The sequence below is a fragment of the Electrona antarctica genome (assembly GCF_951216825.1).
Source record: "Electrona antarctica genome assembly, chromosome: 13".
Lineage (NCBI taxonomy): Eukaryota > Metazoa > Chordata > Actinopteri > Myctophiformes > Myctophidae > Electrona > Electrona antarctica.
In genome coordinates this window covers 21,995,670-22,016,839 of record NC_136794.1, presented here as the reverse complement: position 1 = coordinate 22,016,839, position 21,170 = coordinate 21,995,670, and the positions used below count along the sequence as shown (strand labels likewise).

The window sequence follows — 21,170 nt, the reverse complement described above, 5'->3', positions numbered from 1 at the left end:
CACACAGCATACGCTGTTAACAGAGCTCTGGAGGAAATGAGAAGAGATGTATCCCATTAGCAATTTGGTGACATGGCAGAATGCACTACTACAGATAAGCTGCAGGCCCAGATAGGCCAGCGCATGCCATTAAGGTGATAACTAAGTCACATTCTTTAATTAGCTTTAGCGGCACACCTCAGGCAGGAGTGGAAGGACACACTCCGCTCTGTACTATTGACATTTAACAGAAGAAAGAGTAGGAAGGAACAACGATTGATGAGCTCATTCCTTGACATTACCCTCATCTTAGTTTGAACTACTGTACACTTACAGTACATTAGTAACTTGTGAAGGCAAGAATCCCATCCTTCCAAGACCAAGAGAAGTTGGGAAACTCACCCTCAAGGGACTCACAGACTAACAGCTGTCTTTGTGGGCATTCATAACTGAGCGACAAACCCGTTGCCTAAACATTGCCCAAACCTATTTGTATATAGTAGCATGGGTGCAGAAAATACAATAGGCACAGTATTCATGCGCACACAAGTGTTAATTTAACTTTAGATCAACACACACAATGTTGCTGTGTACGGCAGGCTCTATCGAAAAGCAATACAAGCATCTACAGTAGACTATACAAGCATGGTTAGTAATGATGTGCAGAGTCCTTACCTAGCTTAGCACCCTTCTTCAGCAGAGTCACCACCACGGAGGTGTTCCGACAGCCTATGGCCCGGTCCAGAGGCCTCATCCCACTGTAGTCCACATGCTCTATCACAGCTCCTTTTTCCACCAAGTAATGGACCTACAAAAGAGCAACACGCCAGGCGAGACAAGAACTCATTCAAATAAAATGTCATTCCTGTGGTAGAGCGCTGGGCTAATCCAAAGCAGTATGCATTCAATAATTATGGAGTGATGCTTTCAGTTAAGGCTAAGTAGGTTTGTGTGTGTGCGCGTGTGTGTGTGTGTGTATATGTGTGTGTGTATATGTGTGTGTGTATGTGTGTGTGTGTGTGTGTGTGTGTGTGTGTGTGTGATTTGATGGCGATTCAACACAATAGAAAGTATTTTATTAAAGCTCTGTTAATTTCCCAAAACATGTAAAAATTCATTACATTTAAATTCAAAGGAATTTATTGTTTTACTGTAAATTCATATTATAGCTCTGCATCTCAAACAACCCAATTTATAAACAAAGGGTCTGCTCCCTGCTGGTTATTGTGGAATTGTTAGATTACTAATCATAATAGTATATAATTATTATACACTGTATGCCTCAAAGGTCAATTTGAGGTTTTGAGTATAGAAGGTGTAAGAGATTAAATATCGTTTAATCGATTAATGTTACTAACATTAACATACATATAATAGCCTATGTATAGTGGGGGTCCCTGCTTGATCTCTCACTCTCAGCTAAGGGGTCCTTGGCTTGACCTGAAAAACATTGAAGACCCTGGCCTGCATGTATTATTATAATATGAATATAATCCAATATGCAATTGTTAGCCAAAACGTTTTAAATACATAGCAGATGCAGATCTACAAGCTCACAACGAGTCACATCCATGTATCCACGCCGCGCCATGAGCTTGTGGATCGGCAATTTTAGGCGTGCGACACTGTTGTGCTGCAGAATATAAATGGGGCTTCTATCCCAGAGAGAACAGCAGGGGAAAGCTGGACAGTGGAAAGTTGTGAAAGGGTTGAAAACGCAAGCAGTACACCCAGCTGTGGTGTTGTTGTTGTTGTTCACGTGTGTGCATGAAGCTTTAGTTAATTACAAATTGATGATCTCGACGCAGATTCGCATTTGCGTCGGAGAATCAGCAAGAACAGCTGTGGATCATTACCAGGGCTCAGCGCGACAGTGAAAAGTCAACAACTGATCAACGGACAAAGCTCAGACAGCGATTTTATAATACTAAAGGTGGTGTTTCTCTTGTTCAAGCCGTGGGGCTCACTTCTGCTCTTTATAGTCTGTTTGTTGTCTCAACTTGTCTGCACCGTCATACAGTAGCTTCTGTTCACTGACTGTGTGTGTACTGCAGTGTGTGTACTCACGGCAGTGCGCTACTGCCCTGAATGTTAGAGAGACCTTTTTTTCTTCCTTTTCTGATGCTGGGTTCAACGAGAGAGAGAGCGCGTGTGTGTGCGCGCGCGTGTGTGTGTGTGCGCGTGTGTGTGTGCGTGTGTGTGTGTGTGTGTGTGTGTGTGTGTGTGTGTGTGTGTGTGTGTGTGTGTGTGTGTGTGTGTGAGTGAGAGTAAGAGAGAGAGAGTGAAGGCCTGTTCATACTCTTACAATTTTACTAACCACCGTTTCAGTGGTCACCTTATCAACTAAAAGTGGAGTATGAATAGGCCTTGAGTGTGAGGGAGAAAGAGAAAGACATTTTGTGTGTGCCCATGCTTTTCAACTGGGTCATATGATCATCTTTCAGTCGAGATTTAAGAGATTAAAATGAATGATCACATACGATATCTGCGTCCCCGTAGAATGCAGCCAGGTCCAGGGGAGTCCGTCCATTCTTGTCCGTGTGGTCAATGACCGCACCTTTCTCTACCAGAAAATGCACCACATTCGTATGTCCTTTCAAACACGCCCAGCTCAGGGGCGTCAGTCCTTCCTTGTCCATCGAAGTTAAAGAAGCACCTGTGGGAAGAATTATAGACATGGAAAAATCTAATAAAAGAAATCAACAATACCAATACATATAGTGTAGTTAATGTTCTCTGGTTTGTAGGCACCGTGTAGATAAATTAGTGTGGGTGAGCTGCAGTGGTATAAAGTAACTAAGTACATTTACTTAAGTACTGTACCTAAGTATTTTCCACCACTGGCGAGCTGTGGACGTACCTTTAGAGAGCAGGAAGTCGACGGTGCTCAGGTGACCCTCGCAGGACGCCACCATGAGTAGGGTCCTGCCCTGCTTGTCACTGATGTTCACGTCAGCACCATGCTGCAACAGCAGCTCTGCAATCTGCAGAAAGACACAGACACACCCAGATCATATAATATACACACTGTACGGTAACGGTACACACATACAGTACTCTGTCAAAACTGGCAAAAACTGGCGATTCATTGTCAATGGCATTCAATGTTTGTGTTAGGACAAACACTCAAAACTGCCCATTCATTGTCAATGGCATTCAATGTTTGTGTTAGGACAAACACTCAAAACTGCCCATTCATTGTCAATGGCATTCAATGTTTGTGTTAGGACAAACACTCAAAACTGCCCATTCATTGTCAATGACATTCAATGTTTGTGTTAGGACAAACACTCAAAACTGCCCATTCATTGTCAATGACATTCAATGTTTGTGTTAGGACAAACACTCAAAACTGCCCATTCATTGTCAATGACATTCAATGTTTGTGTTAGGACAATGTTTGTGTTTACACAAACCCTCAAAGCTGAACATAGGAGGGACTAGCGCCCCCTCAAAAATACAAACCAGACCCGCCACGCCCATCAAATAATGAACTGGTTGCCCTGTTACCGTATCACCGCTCGACTTTATTTCATCCAACACCACAGGTGAAGAGAAGAGGGGGTGTGCGCACAAGCACCGGTGCGCTGTGTTAAGTTACACACTGTGCCATAACATTATTTGGGTGGAAACAGTACGCTCAGATTTTTACAATAAAGTGTTACCCGCCTACATTTAGTTCAGTACCACCCGTCCCCGTAAACTTACAAAAGTATATTTTTCACCCGTCAAACGGTGTACCCGTCGCAGGACTCTGCTGTAGATGGTGCTAGTTTTGACAGAGAAACACGGTGTGTAAGCCAGAACAGTCATTCAGCATGTCTCACCTGCCAGTGTCCCTGTCTCACAGCACAGAACAGAGGGGACACCCCTCGGCGGTTGACCTGCTGTACCACAGCCCCCTGCTCCAGCAAGAAGCTACACACCTCCATCTTTCCCCGGCCTGCTGCCGCTGTCAAGGCTGTGGAAGGGAACACAAAGTCGTCAGCATGTATCGGGATATCACTGCAGCAATGGTGTGTTTACAATATTCACCTTACATGAATGCATTGCCGTTAGGAATTTTGTTTCTAATCGGATGGAAGGGGGAGAGGAGCGCTCGTTTTAGTTAATTCTTGTCCTGTGTATCTGCAAGGTTTTGCTGCAAATGCAGATATTGCATACTTTTCTGCCGAGTTTGTGATATTGTTATTAAAGACTGTTTTAATTGTCATATGGCTATTATTATAACGTTGCCATATTTGGCAACCATTTTATAAAAGCAATAAGCCCCAAGAGAGTTAACAGTGACTTTTGAACAGCTAAGTGTGTTACAATTTACAATTTACAATTTAGGCATTTAGCAGACGCTCTTAATCCAGAGCGATTTACATTAGGCAAGAACAAAAGTATGGGAATACATCACATATATAAAATGCATTTATCAAGAAACATGCGTAAGCTAAGAACGTAACTAGAACATATCTATATAATGACACTATACATATTAAATATACATATATACTATACTATGCTATACATATGTACTATGATGTGCTATGACTACATACAATGCAATTATTGTGCTGTCTACATGACATGCTATAAGTCTGTTTCAAATGCTATCTAAGTCTAAAAAGTGCGTGTGTGTTTGGGCATCACGTGGAGTGGAGTGCCTACAACTTCTATTAAATGGTACAAGAAAGGAAGAGAAGAATGTAAGGACTTTAGTTAGTTGTGAACTAGGGTTAGAACGTCACCCATTATCACGAAAAAACACCTGTACACTTTAAAATCCACACTGAGGATTTTTACAGTGTACACAAGTATAGCTGGGGAGAAGGGATGTATGGTACAACGATTAAAAAGGGGGAAAAAAAGAAAGGAACACTGGATACAATACAGGGGTGAGGGATCTAAGAATAGGCCTCATCATTGTCAACACAATAGTCTGGAAGTGCACAAGACGTCAGACCACACTGACACCCTCATGACCTGCTGACATCCGCTTACAGTTCCTATACCTTGTCTTTAAAAGCAAATGCTGTACAAAAGTGGAGAAATGCAGTTTAATGCTTTGTGCTAAATTAGTTTAATACTAGACGATTATGTAACACTTATTAAACTCCTTAACATCCTGCCTCAAGTCAGACAGCTTCAGCAGTGCATTGTACTCAAAGACTCAAAGTCATTTTATGCATTCAGCTGCATATAATACCAGACAGATAATAGAAAACAAAGCTAGACCACGGCTGAACACCAATTACATGCTTTTGCTTCAGCGAGACGATGAACCCGAATCAATACGGTTTAACAAAATTCTGAATTACAAAAATGAATTGGCTGAAAATTGCTGTTCTAATGTGCTCAATGCTCACAAGTTATCAGCAATGGCAGCAGATGGAGCCGTCTTAGGATGAATGCCCGGTGTCCAAGAAGAGTGAGATATCCACAGTGAAAACAAGCTTCACTCCGCTCTCTAATTCCAGAGATTTAAGGCATCAAGCCTCTGTGGCTGACTGACATCATCCATCTGGATGGAAGAGAGCCATCGTAGCCAAACAGCCCCGCCCTCCATCTGCTCTGCCAAAATGTGACTATCCCCCCCCACACGTAAGAATAGGGGACCAATAATTAAACAGCAGGGCCATAAATAAGGCCCATATCTTGCTCTGGGGAACAGTAGCAGCTGGGACTGTCTGGTGTTACGTGGGACAAACTAATCGACAGGTCCTGTGATTGAGAAGTGATTTGTGGGTTGAGGTCAAAATCCCCCTTCGTACTTGAAAGCTCTATACGGGGCCCATTTCCGTTCACGTCTTACCCGTTTAGTGCACCTGGCCTGCTCAGAGAGCTATCATTTGATTTGTCGGTCTAATCTGTTCAATATTTATCTTTACACTACAGTGTCTTGCCATCGCTCTATCCCTTCCGCTGCCTCTCTACACGGGAAGGACAGATTGGTTTCTTCTGTAAGCGATATGTCAGGCCTTGTCGACATCCCAAGCCCACCAACACAGCTTGAAACTGACTGACGCTGTCTTGAAGAGGAGGGGACTCTGTGAGGCTCTGTGATGAACAAGATGTACCAGCTAAACATTTAAGCAGTGGTGGAAAAAGTACTCAAATGTTTTACTTAAGTAAAAGCATCAATACTGCAATATATAAACACTCTGTTACAAGTAAAAGTTTGGAACTCAAAATTTACTTGAGTAAAAGTAAATTTAAAGTATTCGTATCACAATGTAATTAAAGTACCAAAATTAGAAAGTACTCAAGTTTTCAAATGTAGAAACATCTTTCAAAAATAGCTGATCTACAAGCTCAGATTGTGAGTTTGTAGATCGGCTTTTTTCAAATTGCCGAAATGTATATAGGGCTGAAGTGGTTAATGTATGTTTTGTTACTAATAATCTAAATCTAATCTAAATTTGCCTCTGAAATGTAGTGGAGTAGAAGTAAAAGTACTGAAAAGTTGACATACTGTACTCAAGTACAAATACCTCAAAATGTAAGTAAATGTACTCAGTAACTTTCCACCACTGAAAACATGAAGAGGACATGCTCACATGCATGTAAAGAACTCCCCTCTGCTTCTCTCAGCAGCAATGCATCCTGCCACTGGGGCAGAACGCTGCTGGCCTCGGTGTCAGAGCACAGTTAGTGTGTTCTTGTTGTGTGTTCAGAAACGCGTTGTGTTAAGTTAGTGTGCAAAACCCTCCCTGCCACAGAATAGCACACTGGCATGAATGATTGATGCCAGAGCACTGCAAGCAACCACCACACTGTAAATAATGGAAGAGAACCAAACAGAACACTAAACGCTGCATTCATTAAACCTTTAAGCCTACCAAAGGGAAGGAGATTTTATCATTTAAATTGATTACAGTAGACAAAAACAATATACACCCTGTGGCTACTATATTTGTCATGGCGATAAGAAGTGTATGCTATTGTATACTTACACTACTGTATGTAAACGTCTGACAACTAATGTACCTTCAGTTGATCACTATATTTGTAATGTCTGATTATGATAATATTTCACCTTATAATGTACAAAGCTTATTCTACTGGCAAAACAAAACAGTCTTAGGCACACATAAACGGCAAAAAGCCAACTCATTCTGTCCTGCACCTTGTGAGATACTGTGAACACTTTGAATTATTCCATTGTCTTTCCACGCATAATACGCTAAAGCTGCTATTTGTTTAATTCGCTGTTGTTACATGGTTATTATGAATGTAGTGGACATTGAGACGAGGCGGACGCGTTATGATGACGTAACCGGAAATCAACCAACCGCCGGCTTGCAAGGGCTTCTGGGAAACTGAGTCCAATGCAAAGTGAACGAGGGGATAGGGACAATAACAAATCATGGGACTGTTTTCAAATGGATTTTCATGGGTCAAAGGCGCAAATACTTAGGCGTATGCTCCAAATGTAATTAAATCCCGGCAGTCACGGTATCTTGTCCCTAACGCGTGGAATGTGTTAATATTTCTATATCAAAAGGATTACAATCTATTCATCTTTCCCTTAAATCCTGTTCTCGTATTCCTTCACAGATGCCTACTGCCTAGGAAAACATAGCCCACTGTATCATACAGAGTCAAATTGCCTTTATTCACCCAAGAGGAGCGTCGCTTGAATTCTAAGAGGGATTTTATAAGCTGAGAGACCGACCGCACAGATGTGAAGTCCAATCTGCTACTGTTCAAACACACAACACAAGGGGGCAATTTGCATAGGGATGTTGTTTTCCACAGAATTTTAATTACAAAGTGATATTTCTCAGAGACAGGCTGTTAACGGAGGGAATTATTTTGGATCTCCAGTGATTGCTCCAGTTTTCAAGGGGATACCTCGACAAGCATTTGTGTCTATCAGTTTTGTTCTTCACATCAGAGAAGTAGAGTATAGCTTCAAAGATGATTCCATGCACAACATCATCTATCATAATTATGGCCGCTTCCTCCAATAGAGATGACCTCTGCTGAGCTTGTTCTCAATTAGTGCTGGGTGGAATCAGATTTGAATATGTACTCATGGGGAGAGGGTGTTTGTTTCAGGTCAGTGGTGTTGCAGCCCAGTGCCTCCCTACTGCCACCTGTGACCTGCCATTTCATTAGTTTATAATGGATGCCAAGGGGGGACATGGCTGTGATTTCACATCCACTAGGTAAATTGAACTGGGAGGTAAATATTGGACTACAGGTGGCTCGTATGACTTTGAGGACATACGAGAGCACTGCTGCTATTATTCATCATAATGGTTATGTCTGAGGGGCCGTGCGCTGAGAGCTATGGCGCAAATCACGTTTGCCGCTATGCTATGGCATGCAACTTTGGACAAATGACCATGGCAAATCATTTTCAGTGACATAAGTACAAACGTTTTGGATTGGGGAACAAAGTCATTCCTATTCACCTATTGTACTTTCACAGTGCAGGTAGAGCAGTGGTTTCCAAACTTTTTAGCCCGTGGTCCAAAAGAGAAATTAGATGTTTGCCCGGGACGCAAACTAGTGAAAATAGCAGATCTACAAGCTCACAATGCGTCGCTTCACGCTGCGTTGTGATCTTGTAGATCCTCAAACTTGATTGTTGTGCATTCAAGCTCAATAGAGGGTATGTGATACAGTGAATGGCAGATCGAGTGGCAAAGTGAGTGACAAAGTGAATTTAATGTTGTTTAAAGTCATTTCATGCAATTAAATAGGACTTTTCTGTTTGGATGTATGGGCTGTCAAGGCCAGAAAGTAGTTTTTTTCCACACATTACACATTCCTGCATAACTTCCTGGTATGATGATCACACGCATACCCTCTATACTGGCCACAGACCTTGGTCTCTCTTTCAGCATTCATATAACCAGCCGTGTGAGTCAAAGGAAGGGATGACAGCTTGCTCATGCTTTTACGCTTTATATTGCCTGCTGCTGCTCCACTTGGCTCTCTGCACCATTTCCACAATCAATCTCAAACGGCAAACGACTCCTCCAACTGCTCCCAATTGGCAAGCTCTCCCTGTCTCGCACTTTTCTGTCATCACTCTGCTTTTATCAGACGGGCTAGACGACGGCTCGCCAAACTTACTCCGCATCCAAAGTCCTCTTGGAAAAATCAATTCCGTTGGTGTTTTGCCTCTACAATATGGACCGATTCCGTAACGGGTCTCATGGTTGCAGCCTACTGTACGTATTTCCTGTAGGCGGAGACGACACATCTGCGGTTTCCCCGCACCAAGCTTCTACTACATTCAGAAGCTTGGTGCGGGGAAACCGCAGATGTGTCGTCTCAGCCTACAGGAAATACATAGGCTGCGACCATGAGACCCGTTACGGAATCGGTCCATACAGCTCCATCTCAATGAATTAGAATATTGTGTAAAAGTTCATTTTGCATAAAGTGAAGTATTTAAAACATTTTTTTTTGTTTTAATCTTGATGATTATGGCATACAGCTCATGAAAATCAAAAAATCCTATCTCAACAAATTAGAATATTTTACGAGACCACCAAATATATTTTTTTTAAAAGAGAAATGTCGACCATCTGAAAAGTATATTAAGGTATGCAGTAAATACTTGGTCTGGGCTACTTTTGAACAAATTATTTCATCAATGGGGCGTGGCATGGAGGTGATCAGCCTGTGGCACTGTTTAGGTCTTATGTCTCACACCTTCCTCTTGACAATACAACCTAGATTCTCTGTGGGGTTCAGGTCAGGCCAGTTGGCTGGTCAGTTAAGCACAGTAATACCATGGTCAGTATACTAGTAGTTTTGGCACTGTGGGCAGGTGCCAAATCGAGCTGGAAAGGAAAATTAGCATATCCATGAAGCTTGTCAACATACTCAAGTACTCTAAAAAGATGGCTGTGTTGAAACCATTGTTAAGTTTTCACTGTCAGTGTCAGTGGACCAACACCAGCAGATAACATGGCCAAAATCATCACTGTGTTTTGTCAAGTCCAGTCTCAACACAACGATATTATACAGCACCGTGTGCCTCCGTACATTGACAAGCTTTATGTTGATGCTGATCTTCCTTTTCAGGCAGCACTTGGCACCTGCCCACAGAGCCAAAAGTTTCAAGCCTGTTTTCTCAACTCACTGTTTTCAGCAAGACATTGGTCTATATGCCATATCTCCAAAACTGGTGGGTCAATCTGAACAACCATGTCAATTTGAAGCTATGATTCCCTGCCTTCATATGAAAAAACGAAAATTAAAAAAAATCCAATGGCAGTCCCTCAGTCATTTGGCCACAATTGGTGTGCTGACCATGGTATTACTGTGCTTAACTGACCAGCCAACTGGCCTGACCCTCACAGAGAATCTAGGTTGTATTATCAAGAGGAAGGTGTGAGACATAAGAACAATACAAATTAATTGATGGTTGTTATCAAAGTAAACCTGGGCTTCCATAACACCTAAACAGTGCCACAGGCTGATCACCTCCATGCCACGCCCCATTGATGAAATAGGTCGACATTTCTAATTTGTTGAGATGGGATTTGTTGATTTTCATGAGCTAAAGATAAAAGATAAGATAAAAACAGAAAAAGGTTTTAAATACTTAAATGTATGCACAATGAATTGAGAATATCTGAAAGTTTCACTTTTTGAATTATATTACGTAAGAAAATGAACTTTTACACAATATTCTAATTCATTGAGATGGAGCTGTATATGCAGTATATAGAGTGGGAAACTTTAAAATCGTCTCATATAAGCATTGTGGTCCAAAAATAAACAAACTGCCTCAGCGATATTGTCAGGGAGGTGTCTCTGTATCGTTTATGACAGTCAGTCCCTCATATTTGATACAGTCCGTTTCTAGCGAAAATGTAACTAATTCAGTAACATTAGCGTTTTCTCTCAGTCAGTTGATTCTTCATATCAATATGAGTGAAACGGCCGGGATGATTTGCAAATGCAAATAGAAAGTACATGAACCCGTCTACCGATATTGACGTCAGACTTCGGTGCTCTATAAAGGGCATTAAAGGCATGCTTTTAGCAGGAAAGAAGAGTGTAGGGCGAATTGGTAGTACCAATAAAAAATGTCTACATATTCATAATGAATGTGCACCAGTACTCTACATCACAGAGAGCACATTAAAGTGAAGGACAAAGATAGACGCTGCTCTCTCTGGCAGCACCAAATTACAGTGGCATAGGGTCCAGCAAGATGAAGCAGCGGGTGATAATACAAAAGATGGATGAACACATACCTGTCTCTCCCCACAGAGTATCATGGCCATCAATTTGCACCGTGTGTTCATTATTCAACGTCAGCAGGCCACTCACAACCTGCCAAACAAGAAACTTTGATTAATGGCGCAGGATTTCAGCATGAGATATAATAAAATATAGCACTGAGCGGATTATATAACATAAAACTAATATTATGTGTGTGTGTGTGTGTGTGTGTGTGTGTGTGTGTGTGGTGGGGGGGGGGGCAGCCGATACAGAGCTGATCGATACGGAGCTGCCCAGGCAAATTATGCTTCTCTAGCAGATGATACATTAATCACAAAAGACTGCAGAAGTGCTCATTCCTAGACTCTGGTGCGTCGTTGTGAGCCGAGGCCAACTCTGATTAATACTCCAGCGTTTGGAGGGTCTCTCGTTTACACTGGCCACAGAATGTAGGTCGATGGCTCAGCTCAGTTCTATTATCCTGCAGTGCATAGGAGGACAAGGGCTTGGGGATCCCAAACCCCAGCTAATGAGGACGTCTGAATAAGTCCAGTAGTTATACTGCTTGGGTGCCTGGAGGGTGCAACGTTAAAATCGATCTCTTTTCCCCATGCTTTTTCCAATGGGCATGTCATGGTATGTGACATAACTGTGAAAACAAGCTCTTCTTTGAATTTCTTTGAGCAACATGTTTGTTATGAAAGCACAGAGGAGAGATGCACTGCCGCTGTGAAGAAAGGCACGTGCCATATAATTGGTTTTCTGAAAAAGCTATGTTTCTATGTCAGTGGTTCTTTGATTTTTCAAAAATAGCAGACCTACAAGCTCGTAGCGCGCCACTCGGTGGCGCGCTATGAGCTTGTAGATCTGCTATTTTTCAATAGCTAAAGCATAACATAATGATAACACCAAAATGGGTTAACGTGATTATTGGACATGCATGCTTGCACGGGCCGACAGAAAGTTTGTTTTTTGTACCCGACAAATATGTACAAGAACAAGCGTGTATATATCCCGTGGTGGAAACTAAGTACATTTACCTACGTAAGTACTGTTCTTAAAGGACCACTTCACCACTTTTCAACCTACCTTCATATTATCGGTCCTCACTAATGTTCATGATAAAATACCACAATTCTTTTCTACTCGGTCTGTGTCTCATAGGAGGGCTGTAGGCAGTTCAGAAACCCGTCCAGTGACATAATCGTTGGGAAACTGCAGGCTTTCTATTCCTGAAAAGTTGCAATGCGATAATGGAAGCCATCGTTCTCACGATAATAAAAATCTAAATATATTCTACTGTATACTGTATATTCTTTAATGTTGTTTGAAAAAAATCTGCCTAATGATGATGTCACTGGTGCAGTGGGTGCACAGGTTTATGAACTGTCCACAGCCCTCCTATGAGACACAGACTGAGTAGAAAGAATTGTGGCATTTTATCAGTTAGTTAGTTAGTGAGGACCAATATAAGATACGTTTAAAAGTGGTGAAGTGGTCCTTTAAGTACAGTTTTGAGGTATTTGTACTTTCGATATTTTCAAAATCGAATACTTTTACTTCTACTCCACTATATCTCAGATCCAAATATTGTACTTTTACTCCACTACATTTATTTGACAGCTTTAGTTACTAGTTAAAAAAAAATAAAGTGTGTAAAAAGCCTCAAGGCAGCCCCAGTCCTCCGAGCGTCAAAAAAAGACCCTGCAGCCTCCCCAGTCCTCCACCACAGTGGAGCCGGCTTGCTCTGCAAGATAGCAGATCTACAAGCTCACAGATACTTGTTGTATTTCAAAAGATTTGTATATATTTGAAAACTTGAGATATTGGTATAGTGAGTACTTTCTACTTTTGGTACTTTTAAGTACATTTTGATGCCAATACTTTTGTACTTTGCCTCATGTGCATTTTAAATTCTGGACTTTTACTTGCAACAGAGTAGTTCTACATTGTAGTATTGATACTTTTACTTAAGTAAAACATGTCAGTACTTTTTCCACCACTGCATGTATCACCATGCAAGACACAAAAAGGCACATGGGAAACGAAACGAGTCTTTACGTCGTGTCACTCTGACCTGTGTGTGTCCCATGCTGGAGGCTGCTATCACTGACCTGTGTGTGTCCCATTCTGGAGGCTGCTATCTCTGACCTGTGTGTGTCCCACATTGGAGGCTGCTATCACTGACCTGTGTGTGTCCCATTCTGGAGGCTGCTATCTCTGACCTGTGTGTGTCCCACATTGGAGGCTGCTATCACTGACCTGTGTGTGTCCCATTCTGGAGGCTGCTATCACTGACCTGTGTGTGTCCCATTCTGGAGGCTGCTATCACTGACCTGTGTGTGTCCCACACTGGAGGCTGCTATCACTGACCTGTGTGTGTCCCACACTGGAGGCTGCTATCACTGACCTGTGTGTGTCCCATGCTGGAGGCTGCTATCACTGACCTGTGTGTGTCCCATTCTGGAGGCTGCTATCACTGACCTGTGTGTGTCCCATGCTGGAGGCTGCTATCACTGACCTGTGTGTGTCCCATTCTGGAGGCTGCTATCACTGACCTGTGTGTGTCCCATGCTGGAGGCTGCTATCACTGACCTGTGTGTGTCCCATGCTGGAGGCTGCTATCAGCGCCTGTTGAAGGGCCTTGTTCTTCAGACTGCAGTCCTGCTGCTCGCCCTCGGAGCTCCATTCCAGCTCCAACAAGTACTCCATGATCTCTGGGTGGCCTCGGAGGGCGGCGTGGACCAGCGCACACTGGCCACTCTTGTCCACGTGGTCAATCTGGCCAAATATACAGTATGATATGGCTTTACTTCACGGTAACGGTAGGACCCACTCCACAACCGCTGTCATCCAAATCAGGTTGAATAGGTTAGTACAAATAGTGAATTATGGGAAAGTGTTTGTAATTTGCTTAATTACCCACAGAGAAAAAAACCCTCTGTTACTGTAATCTATCCATTTGTAACTCTGAGAGAGTATACAAATGTAACCAAAAGGGACCAGTAAGGGTTGCTTTGGTTACATTTGTACACTCTCAGAGTTAAAGTAAATCATGATTTGGGGCATCCATAGACTCATAACTGAGTGGGTAGAGAGGCCATTTGGGAATCGGAACATAAATACAGTCAAAACAATACATCAACACAACATAAATCAGGATACAATTACAAAGGAACTTAAATGCAGAACAACCAGTAAAATAAATCAATTGAAGCAGGAGCAATCACGGTGAAAAATGTTCTGGAGCATTCCTTTGAACTGACCGAAGGATGGCAGGGAGCTCAGTTTTAAGGAATTTGGGCGGTTGGGCCATTGACAGAAAAAGCTGTCTTGCCCAACTCTGTCTGAGCCTGAGGAACCTTGAGCCTTAAAAATCACTAGAGCGGGTGAAGTGTGTAGGTATATGTGTCTCACCTTGGCTCCCCTCTTGCACAGCAGGTTCACTAGGCCCAGGTGGCCGGCCGCGGCCGAGAAACACAGAGGGCTCATGCCGTTCTCGGACAGCACGTCCACGCTGGCTCCAAACTCCAGCAGCAGGGCGGCCATCTCCTGGTGGCCCAGGTGGGACTGGACGCACAGCACCGGCCCGTTGTTCAGCACCTCCGTGCGATAGTTCACGTTCGCTCCACCCAGCATCAGCAGACGGCTCACCTGGTTGTCAGAACGACAAGCGATGACAACACAGACACATGGCCAAACAACCAGATGTTGTTTTTTTTTCTTCTTTTCATATTTTTGATGCAGATTCAAGTGCAGATCCATTACTGATATGCCAATTATATCAGTAAATATATACAAAAAAACCTTTATTGATACAGTAGATAGGAAATGGGGAGAGAGATCGGGGGGTGATATGCAGCAAAGGTTGTCGGGATCGGGATTCGGGACTCGAACCTGCGACACGCCGTCAGGCCGGATTAGCAGCCCAGACGGCTACACCAGCCGTCTGGCTACACCAGCTATTTCTCTCTAATAGCTTTGTAAAGTGTGATGCATTATTTCATACTGGTCTTGAAATCTCTTCAAAGCTCACACACAGTAAGGTGTGACATTGACATTGTGACGTGGAATACAGTAAATACTGTATTCCATGTATTATTGACTGGGAAACGAATGAGCCTGTACATTGGCTTGCTTGATCAAGCAGAGCTGTGGATTCAATTGAGCATTAGAAACAGCAAATGGAACTGGCTGTACTGTATGTAGTGGAACTGGGATGGCATAAATTAACAATATTGTTCCCTTGTGTTCCCCGAGGAGGACAAAATAAGGCCGCTCTGTGAGTGATGCTCCATGCCTCCAACATAACTCACAGAGTGGGGGTGGGCAGCAGCTGATGGAGCCCCACTGTAATACTAATGTTAATGACAAAGAAAAATATATCATCGTTTCGCTTAAAGCCAGAATACATCATTACGACATACTAATGGCTTTTTCCTGGAAAAGGCCAATGATTTTCTCCCCTCTGCAACAAAGTGGGGAGGTACACATGTGGCCAGCAAAATTAAACATAAAAAAAAGGAATAACAAATTGCAGGCTCTACCATTAACGTCACATTTGTTTATTAAATTACCGATAGTCTGAAATAGCCTCATCCTCCCTGTAGAGAGCACCAGGGATGATCCATGGATCATGGAGCTAATGGCAACAGAGCAAGATGCATCCATTTGAAACCAGTGAGTATCTCCATGTGGCTCTGACTCAGTGGCGGCGTTCATCAATCCCAGGATTGCACGCTATACCTTGAGTGCTTCCAGCAACACACATAATAATACTTATCGTAACACACAGCCCACAACCATCAGCGCCAACAACCATCAGCCCACAACCATCAGCGGCATTAGCTTTACAAGCTCCAGACAGTGGTTCCCAAACCTTTCAGGTCGAGAGAGATTAGACGTTTGCCCGGGACCCGAACTAGTGAAAATAGCCAGTGTACAGGCTCACAACGCGCCGCTTTACGTGTTGTTCAGCTCGTAGGTCAGCTCCTTTTTGGCAAGCGACAATGTCGTAAACAGTAAAAACATTGCTGGGCTTCACCTTGACGTTTGGCGTGTACAGGTTCCTCAGTGATGCTAGCGCTGCCGAGAGGCCGTCAGCACTGCAGCTGATCCACAGCGCCTGGAGCACGCTGGACGACACACCTGTTCTCTTACTCAGGCCCTACAAATGATAACACGCACGCACGCGCACGCGCACACACACACACACACACACACACACACACACACACACACACACACACACACACACACACACACACACACACACACACACACACACACAGTTAACGCAATGCACCCAAGCATATTTATGCACATACTGTACATGAAATGCAGAATCCTGAATGTCAATTTAACTCTTTTTATTATCTTAAAAAAATAAATGTGAAATACTCCAGTAAAGTGTAAACACCTGAAAACCGGAAAACTGTACTTAAGTACAGTGTTCCACCTCTCTGGCTAGTTGTACAGTACCTTGAAGATGTGTGCCTTCAGGATGTGGTGGCCCAGCTCCATGGTCTGTTGGCGGTTCAGCTTCCCCTCTTGGCGGGACAGCATGAAAGCCATGAGGGCATGTCCACTTCTGCTCAGGAAACAACAACACAAAAGGTTACTCAGGTTATTGTTCCCAAATCTAGAGACTATTCCTCCTACCCACAATTGATCATGCCATTAGACCTTTTAAATTCCCCACTTGCATCGTTCCTGACTTGTATCGATTGGTTCCCGTAGTAGGCCAAGCACTGGTCTAGTCTTTTAAAGGCTGCAAATTATAATCTTACCAGCTACTCTATGACTTCCAGAGCGTTAACCCAGCATCCCTATTCTTGACATGGTAATGTACGAACATTCAACGATAATAGGCTAACATCAGGCAAAATAATTGCCAAACTAGAAAAAGTGCCCTTCTGGGCACAGGTCTCCACCAGGAGGATAGGACTGTGTGAGATGTTTGGCAAAATGTTTAGGAGTAATATAAACATGTTTGCCTTTGATGGCAATTGGATGACTTGAGGCATTTTGTTCCAAAAATTTGTTTTGCAAAAATCAACCTGTTGGTGGCGCTATAACAGGCCAATGTGAAAAGGGTGGGATATATTCCTCAGCCTAGTAAGAAAATGTGTGAAAGATTTCACGTAAATTGCATGCTGCGTTCATGATTTGAGGCTTTTGTTCAAAACGGGGCAATCTTGCAAACTGTGAAAGCCAATTATAGCCAATTAGGATGGAATATGAAATATCGGACAGATCCGACTTGAGCACATGACCATAGAGATACTGTGTAACGATTTGTGAGATTTTTGGACAGAATCTGGAGGAGTAATATCAAAAGATGTGTTTTACAAAAGTCGGCCTCCTGGTGGCGCTATAACAGGCCGTTCTGGAAAATGCGGGGCAGAGGTTCATCGTTGGCATCCAGGGAGTGTGTGTGCAAAGTTTGGAGATTAGCTGGTAACAGACGGACGGAAGGACGGACGGACGGACAAACACACGGACGGACACACACACACACGGACGGAGTGCAAAACATACTCTCTCCCCATGCCTTCGGCCTGGTGGAGACAATTACAAACTCAGAACGAATGTTGCGGCACGTTGTGAGCTTGGCGTTGAGCGAAATAGTGTTGATGTTGAGAGGAAAAAGGCTGGAGACCAAGTATAGACCCCTGGGGAACACCAGTTAAAAAGCACAGTGTTTACGTGGTTAATTAACACAGAACGCCATTCATTATTATTATAATAATTATTCTCTATTAGTGCTTAAACACATAATGTGTGTATTTATTTGTTTGTGTGTGTGTGTGTGTGCGCGTGCGTGCGCGCGTGCGTGCGTGCGTGCCTGCGTGCGTGTACGGGAACACCACAAGGCAACGTGGCAATGTTTTCCACTTCGGCCTCAACTCTTAGCCGTTGCTAGTAGCAACTTGCTACCTAATGATGCGAATGGCCATAAGATTGAGATGAGTCAGGGCCATTCAGAGAGAGGTGACTCAGGTGAGACTAGGACACAGCAGGGAGGACAGATGCAATCTGTAGTGATGTCATCCAGAGTGTGCATGACGACAGTCGCTAACAGAATCACTATTTAAGCTGCTAAACTACATTAGCCTGTCCAGCAGCGTGTGGAGGAAAACAAGCTGGCCCTGCAGCGCAAACTCATGGAAGCTCATGTGGAAAGCAAAGCAAATTACAGTACTTGTTCAAATTTCATGTGGGTGCAGTGCTTGAATTATTCAAAACAGTGGAGTGAGTTTGCTACTTGGAAAAAAAAAGAAGAAAGAATTGAAAAAAAGAAAAGGGAACCCACTGCTACGACTAAGGACCTAGGCCTATACAGTGTAACCCAGTGGTTCCCAAACTGTGGTGTGGTGTAAACCCTTGTGGTGTGCGGGAGCCTTCTAGGGGGTGCGCGACATGAAAAGGCTAATGGTGGTGCTATGGTTTTATTTAAAATATATTAACATATTATGCAAGTACAGTATATGCAGAATATAGCCTATGCTGCATATATATGCCATATTCAGGTTCATATACATGCATGTGGATAAATAGTTGTCTATGTATGTCTCTATATAGCTTACCGGTTTATGCAATTTATATTTCCATGTGGGGGGGGTGGATAAGTTGAAACAAGTGTAACCCAATTGTTCTCAGTCAATTCATACTCCCATTATTACATTTGACATTAAACTAATTGTATGACTATTAACAGCTGTTCATTTCACTGCAAAGCAATACCAACAAAACAAAAACCTGAGAAGACTTTGTTAGCAGGATGTACAATGACACTCCTTGAGCTGCTGACAAATAACCAGAGCTTAGAACCAAAGGAAGACTTGATAGGAACATAACTTCAGCCATGCAGCTTGCAGCAAAGGCTATGAGTTCAGCACTGGTAACAAACCAGAAGATTAGAATAGATAAGTGATTTAGTTACGAAAAGCAAATACCCAGCACACAAGAATGGATGCTCAGGATCATCTGTGTGTGGCTGCCATTGTTCTATCAGAGCCTGGCTGGGTCTGCCTGACATTTCTTTCAGTTAACATTCCCTCCCATTAGCAATAATTTAGCCTTTAGACGGCGATCTGGGGCCAAAATAGAATGCACAAAAAAGGCAGAGAATAAGATCCGGAATCGGGCCGCGTGAACCAGAAGTGATAATTGGCCATTTTCGAGCCAGGGTCGCCGTGATCTAGCGATAGAACCGTTCATATGCTAACCGGGAGGTCAAATTAAAACCTGTTGCTGTTGCTGATTGAAATTGTGGCAGAAGTGAGTCATCCTATTACTCGACAACACAAGATCTTCAGCCCAACAAGGTGAATCATCAACATCTAAGTGGTATACGATGCCTCGTTCTTTTTTCTAAGCTTCCTGTGGCAACCCTTCTTGTTCTTTTCCACTCATGCTGAGTTTGAAACAGCAGGACTACACGTCACAGCCTCCATTTTCTATAACAATGTTGTGATTACAACATCAACCCTGCACTCAACCAACTCTCCAACAGATGAACAACATTAAAATCAGTTACATCAACTTTAGAAAGACACCAATCGCACATGATTATAGACTTTTAAGGATTCTTTAGGTTAACTTATATCTTTTACATACCGGTAATTATTGTTTAAGGAAAGCTTTGCTGATTTTCATTCTAAAGGGTATTTTTTGCCACACCATTTTATTGATCTGCTCTCATCACAAACAATGAGATTTAGGTTGAAAATCAGCAACGCTTTCCTTTAAGCCAACATTTGTAATACATTTTTCCATGGGGGATTATGTGTGCCTGTGATTAACTACATACCCTCGGAATTATTGCTGGACCTACAACCAATCACTCTTACAATGCCTTTTTTGTCTTATGTACAGTACCATATTTTGTCAGTGCTTTTGTTTTATGGACACTGCAGCTGTTAATCTGTCCTGTGACATTGTGTACACTGCTGAAGGGTCTGTATGTGGAAAAAGACGTAATGCCGTAAACTCGAACGAGAAAAAGGAATCACACAATGTTATCGCCTGCAGCGCTGCAAGGTGACAATGGGAAATCTGTGGGCGCTGCGGGCGTGTTCTCTCCTCTGTGTCATCAGTGCCCATGCCCTAGGTGGAGTTGGCGAAAGGGCCTTTCTGTGTGGAGTTTGCATGTTCTCCCCATGTCCCCTAGGGTAAGGTACCCTCACAAAAAACATGCAGTAACCCCGGTCTCTAAAACTCCTGGTCAGCCGGGGCGCTTGATGAAGGGGAAAGGAACTGGTTGGAATAACGTGCGTTGGAAACTTTCCCCTGGCAGGTGATAAGAAGCGGCTTGGACTCCTCATGCATTGATAGAAGCATGAGGTCAGTCCGGTGCTCTCCCCAGGTTGGCAGAGGGAGTGTAGCGCCCATGATTACACTTAAGACAATTGACACTGGGTGAAAAAAATGCGTTAAAAAAATCGTGCAAATGGGAAATCTGTACCTGGGGTCGCAGAGGAAGTCGGTGCTCTCTCCATCGGCGCGCCACACCAGCCACTCCCGGAAGGAGGGGTGGCAGAACATGCGCGTCTTGTCCCGCCGTCGCACCAGGAAGCAGGAGAGCAGCTCCATGCGCTGCGTGAAGTCCTCCCACGGCAGCGTGCCGCGCACGCAGCCCGCGTTGACCGCCGTGTGCAGCTGCTCGTCCGTCATGGGGTGCAGCGAGGCCAGCGCCACGTTGAGCACGGGCAGCGAGCGCTCGAACGCCGCGTGGCTCGCGAACTTCATGTTGCACTGCAGCTGGTAGAGCTCGGCCAACGACACGGGCACCACCTGTGTAGTAAGTGGTCGTGGAATAAAGCAAAATAAGATCTCATGACTGAACGTTTATGAGTGAAAGTCAATAAGAGCCGTAATTCAGAGGAAAACGGCTATAAAGATCAGCGGCCCCAGCATTGTGTGCGGGCCGTCATCTTTGGGAGGGCAAAACAGTGAGTTCAGCGTAAAAGGCATTCGTGGTGCCATGGGATTTCATGAAA

The 21,170-nt window shown here is 43.5% G+C and overlaps 1 protein-coding gene across 4 annotated transcripts in view; it reads right to left on the bottom strand.

Moving 5' to 3' along the window:
* LOC306935277 (protein TANC1-like) overlaps positions 1 to 21,170 on the bottom strand; it is a gene marked incomplete at its 3' end in the record, with an annotated part of 154,030 nt that overhangs the window by 6,734 nt on the left and 126,126 nt on the right. For all 4 annotated transcript variants that reach the window (XM_079518248.1, XM_079518247.1, XM_079518246.1 and 1 more), the window contains 10 exons: positions 20,636 to 20,964; positions 16,648 to 16,756; positions 16,211 to 16,333; positions 14,584 to 14,820; positions 13,762 to 13,947; positions 11,199 to 11,277; positions 3,807 to 3,940; positions 2,840 to 2,963; positions 2,460 to 2,635; positions 655 to 787 (listed from right to left, as the gene is read on the bottom strand). In XM_079518248.1, coding sequence (XP_079374374.1) covers positions 655 to 787; positions 2,460 to 2,635; positions 2,840 to 2,963; positions 3,807 to 3,940; positions 11,199 to 11,277; positions 13,762 to 13,947; positions 14,584 to 14,820; positions 16,211 to 16,333; positions 16,648 to 16,756; positions 20,636 to 20,964 — 1,630 coding nt within the window. The remainder of the gene's footprint in view (positions 1 to 654; positions 788 to 2,459; positions 2,636 to 2,839; positions 2,964 to 3,806; positions 3,941 to 11,198; positions 11,278 to 13,761; positions 13,948 to 14,583; positions 14,821 to 16,210; positions 16,334 to 16,647; positions 16,757 to 20,635; positions 20,965 to 21,170) is intronic.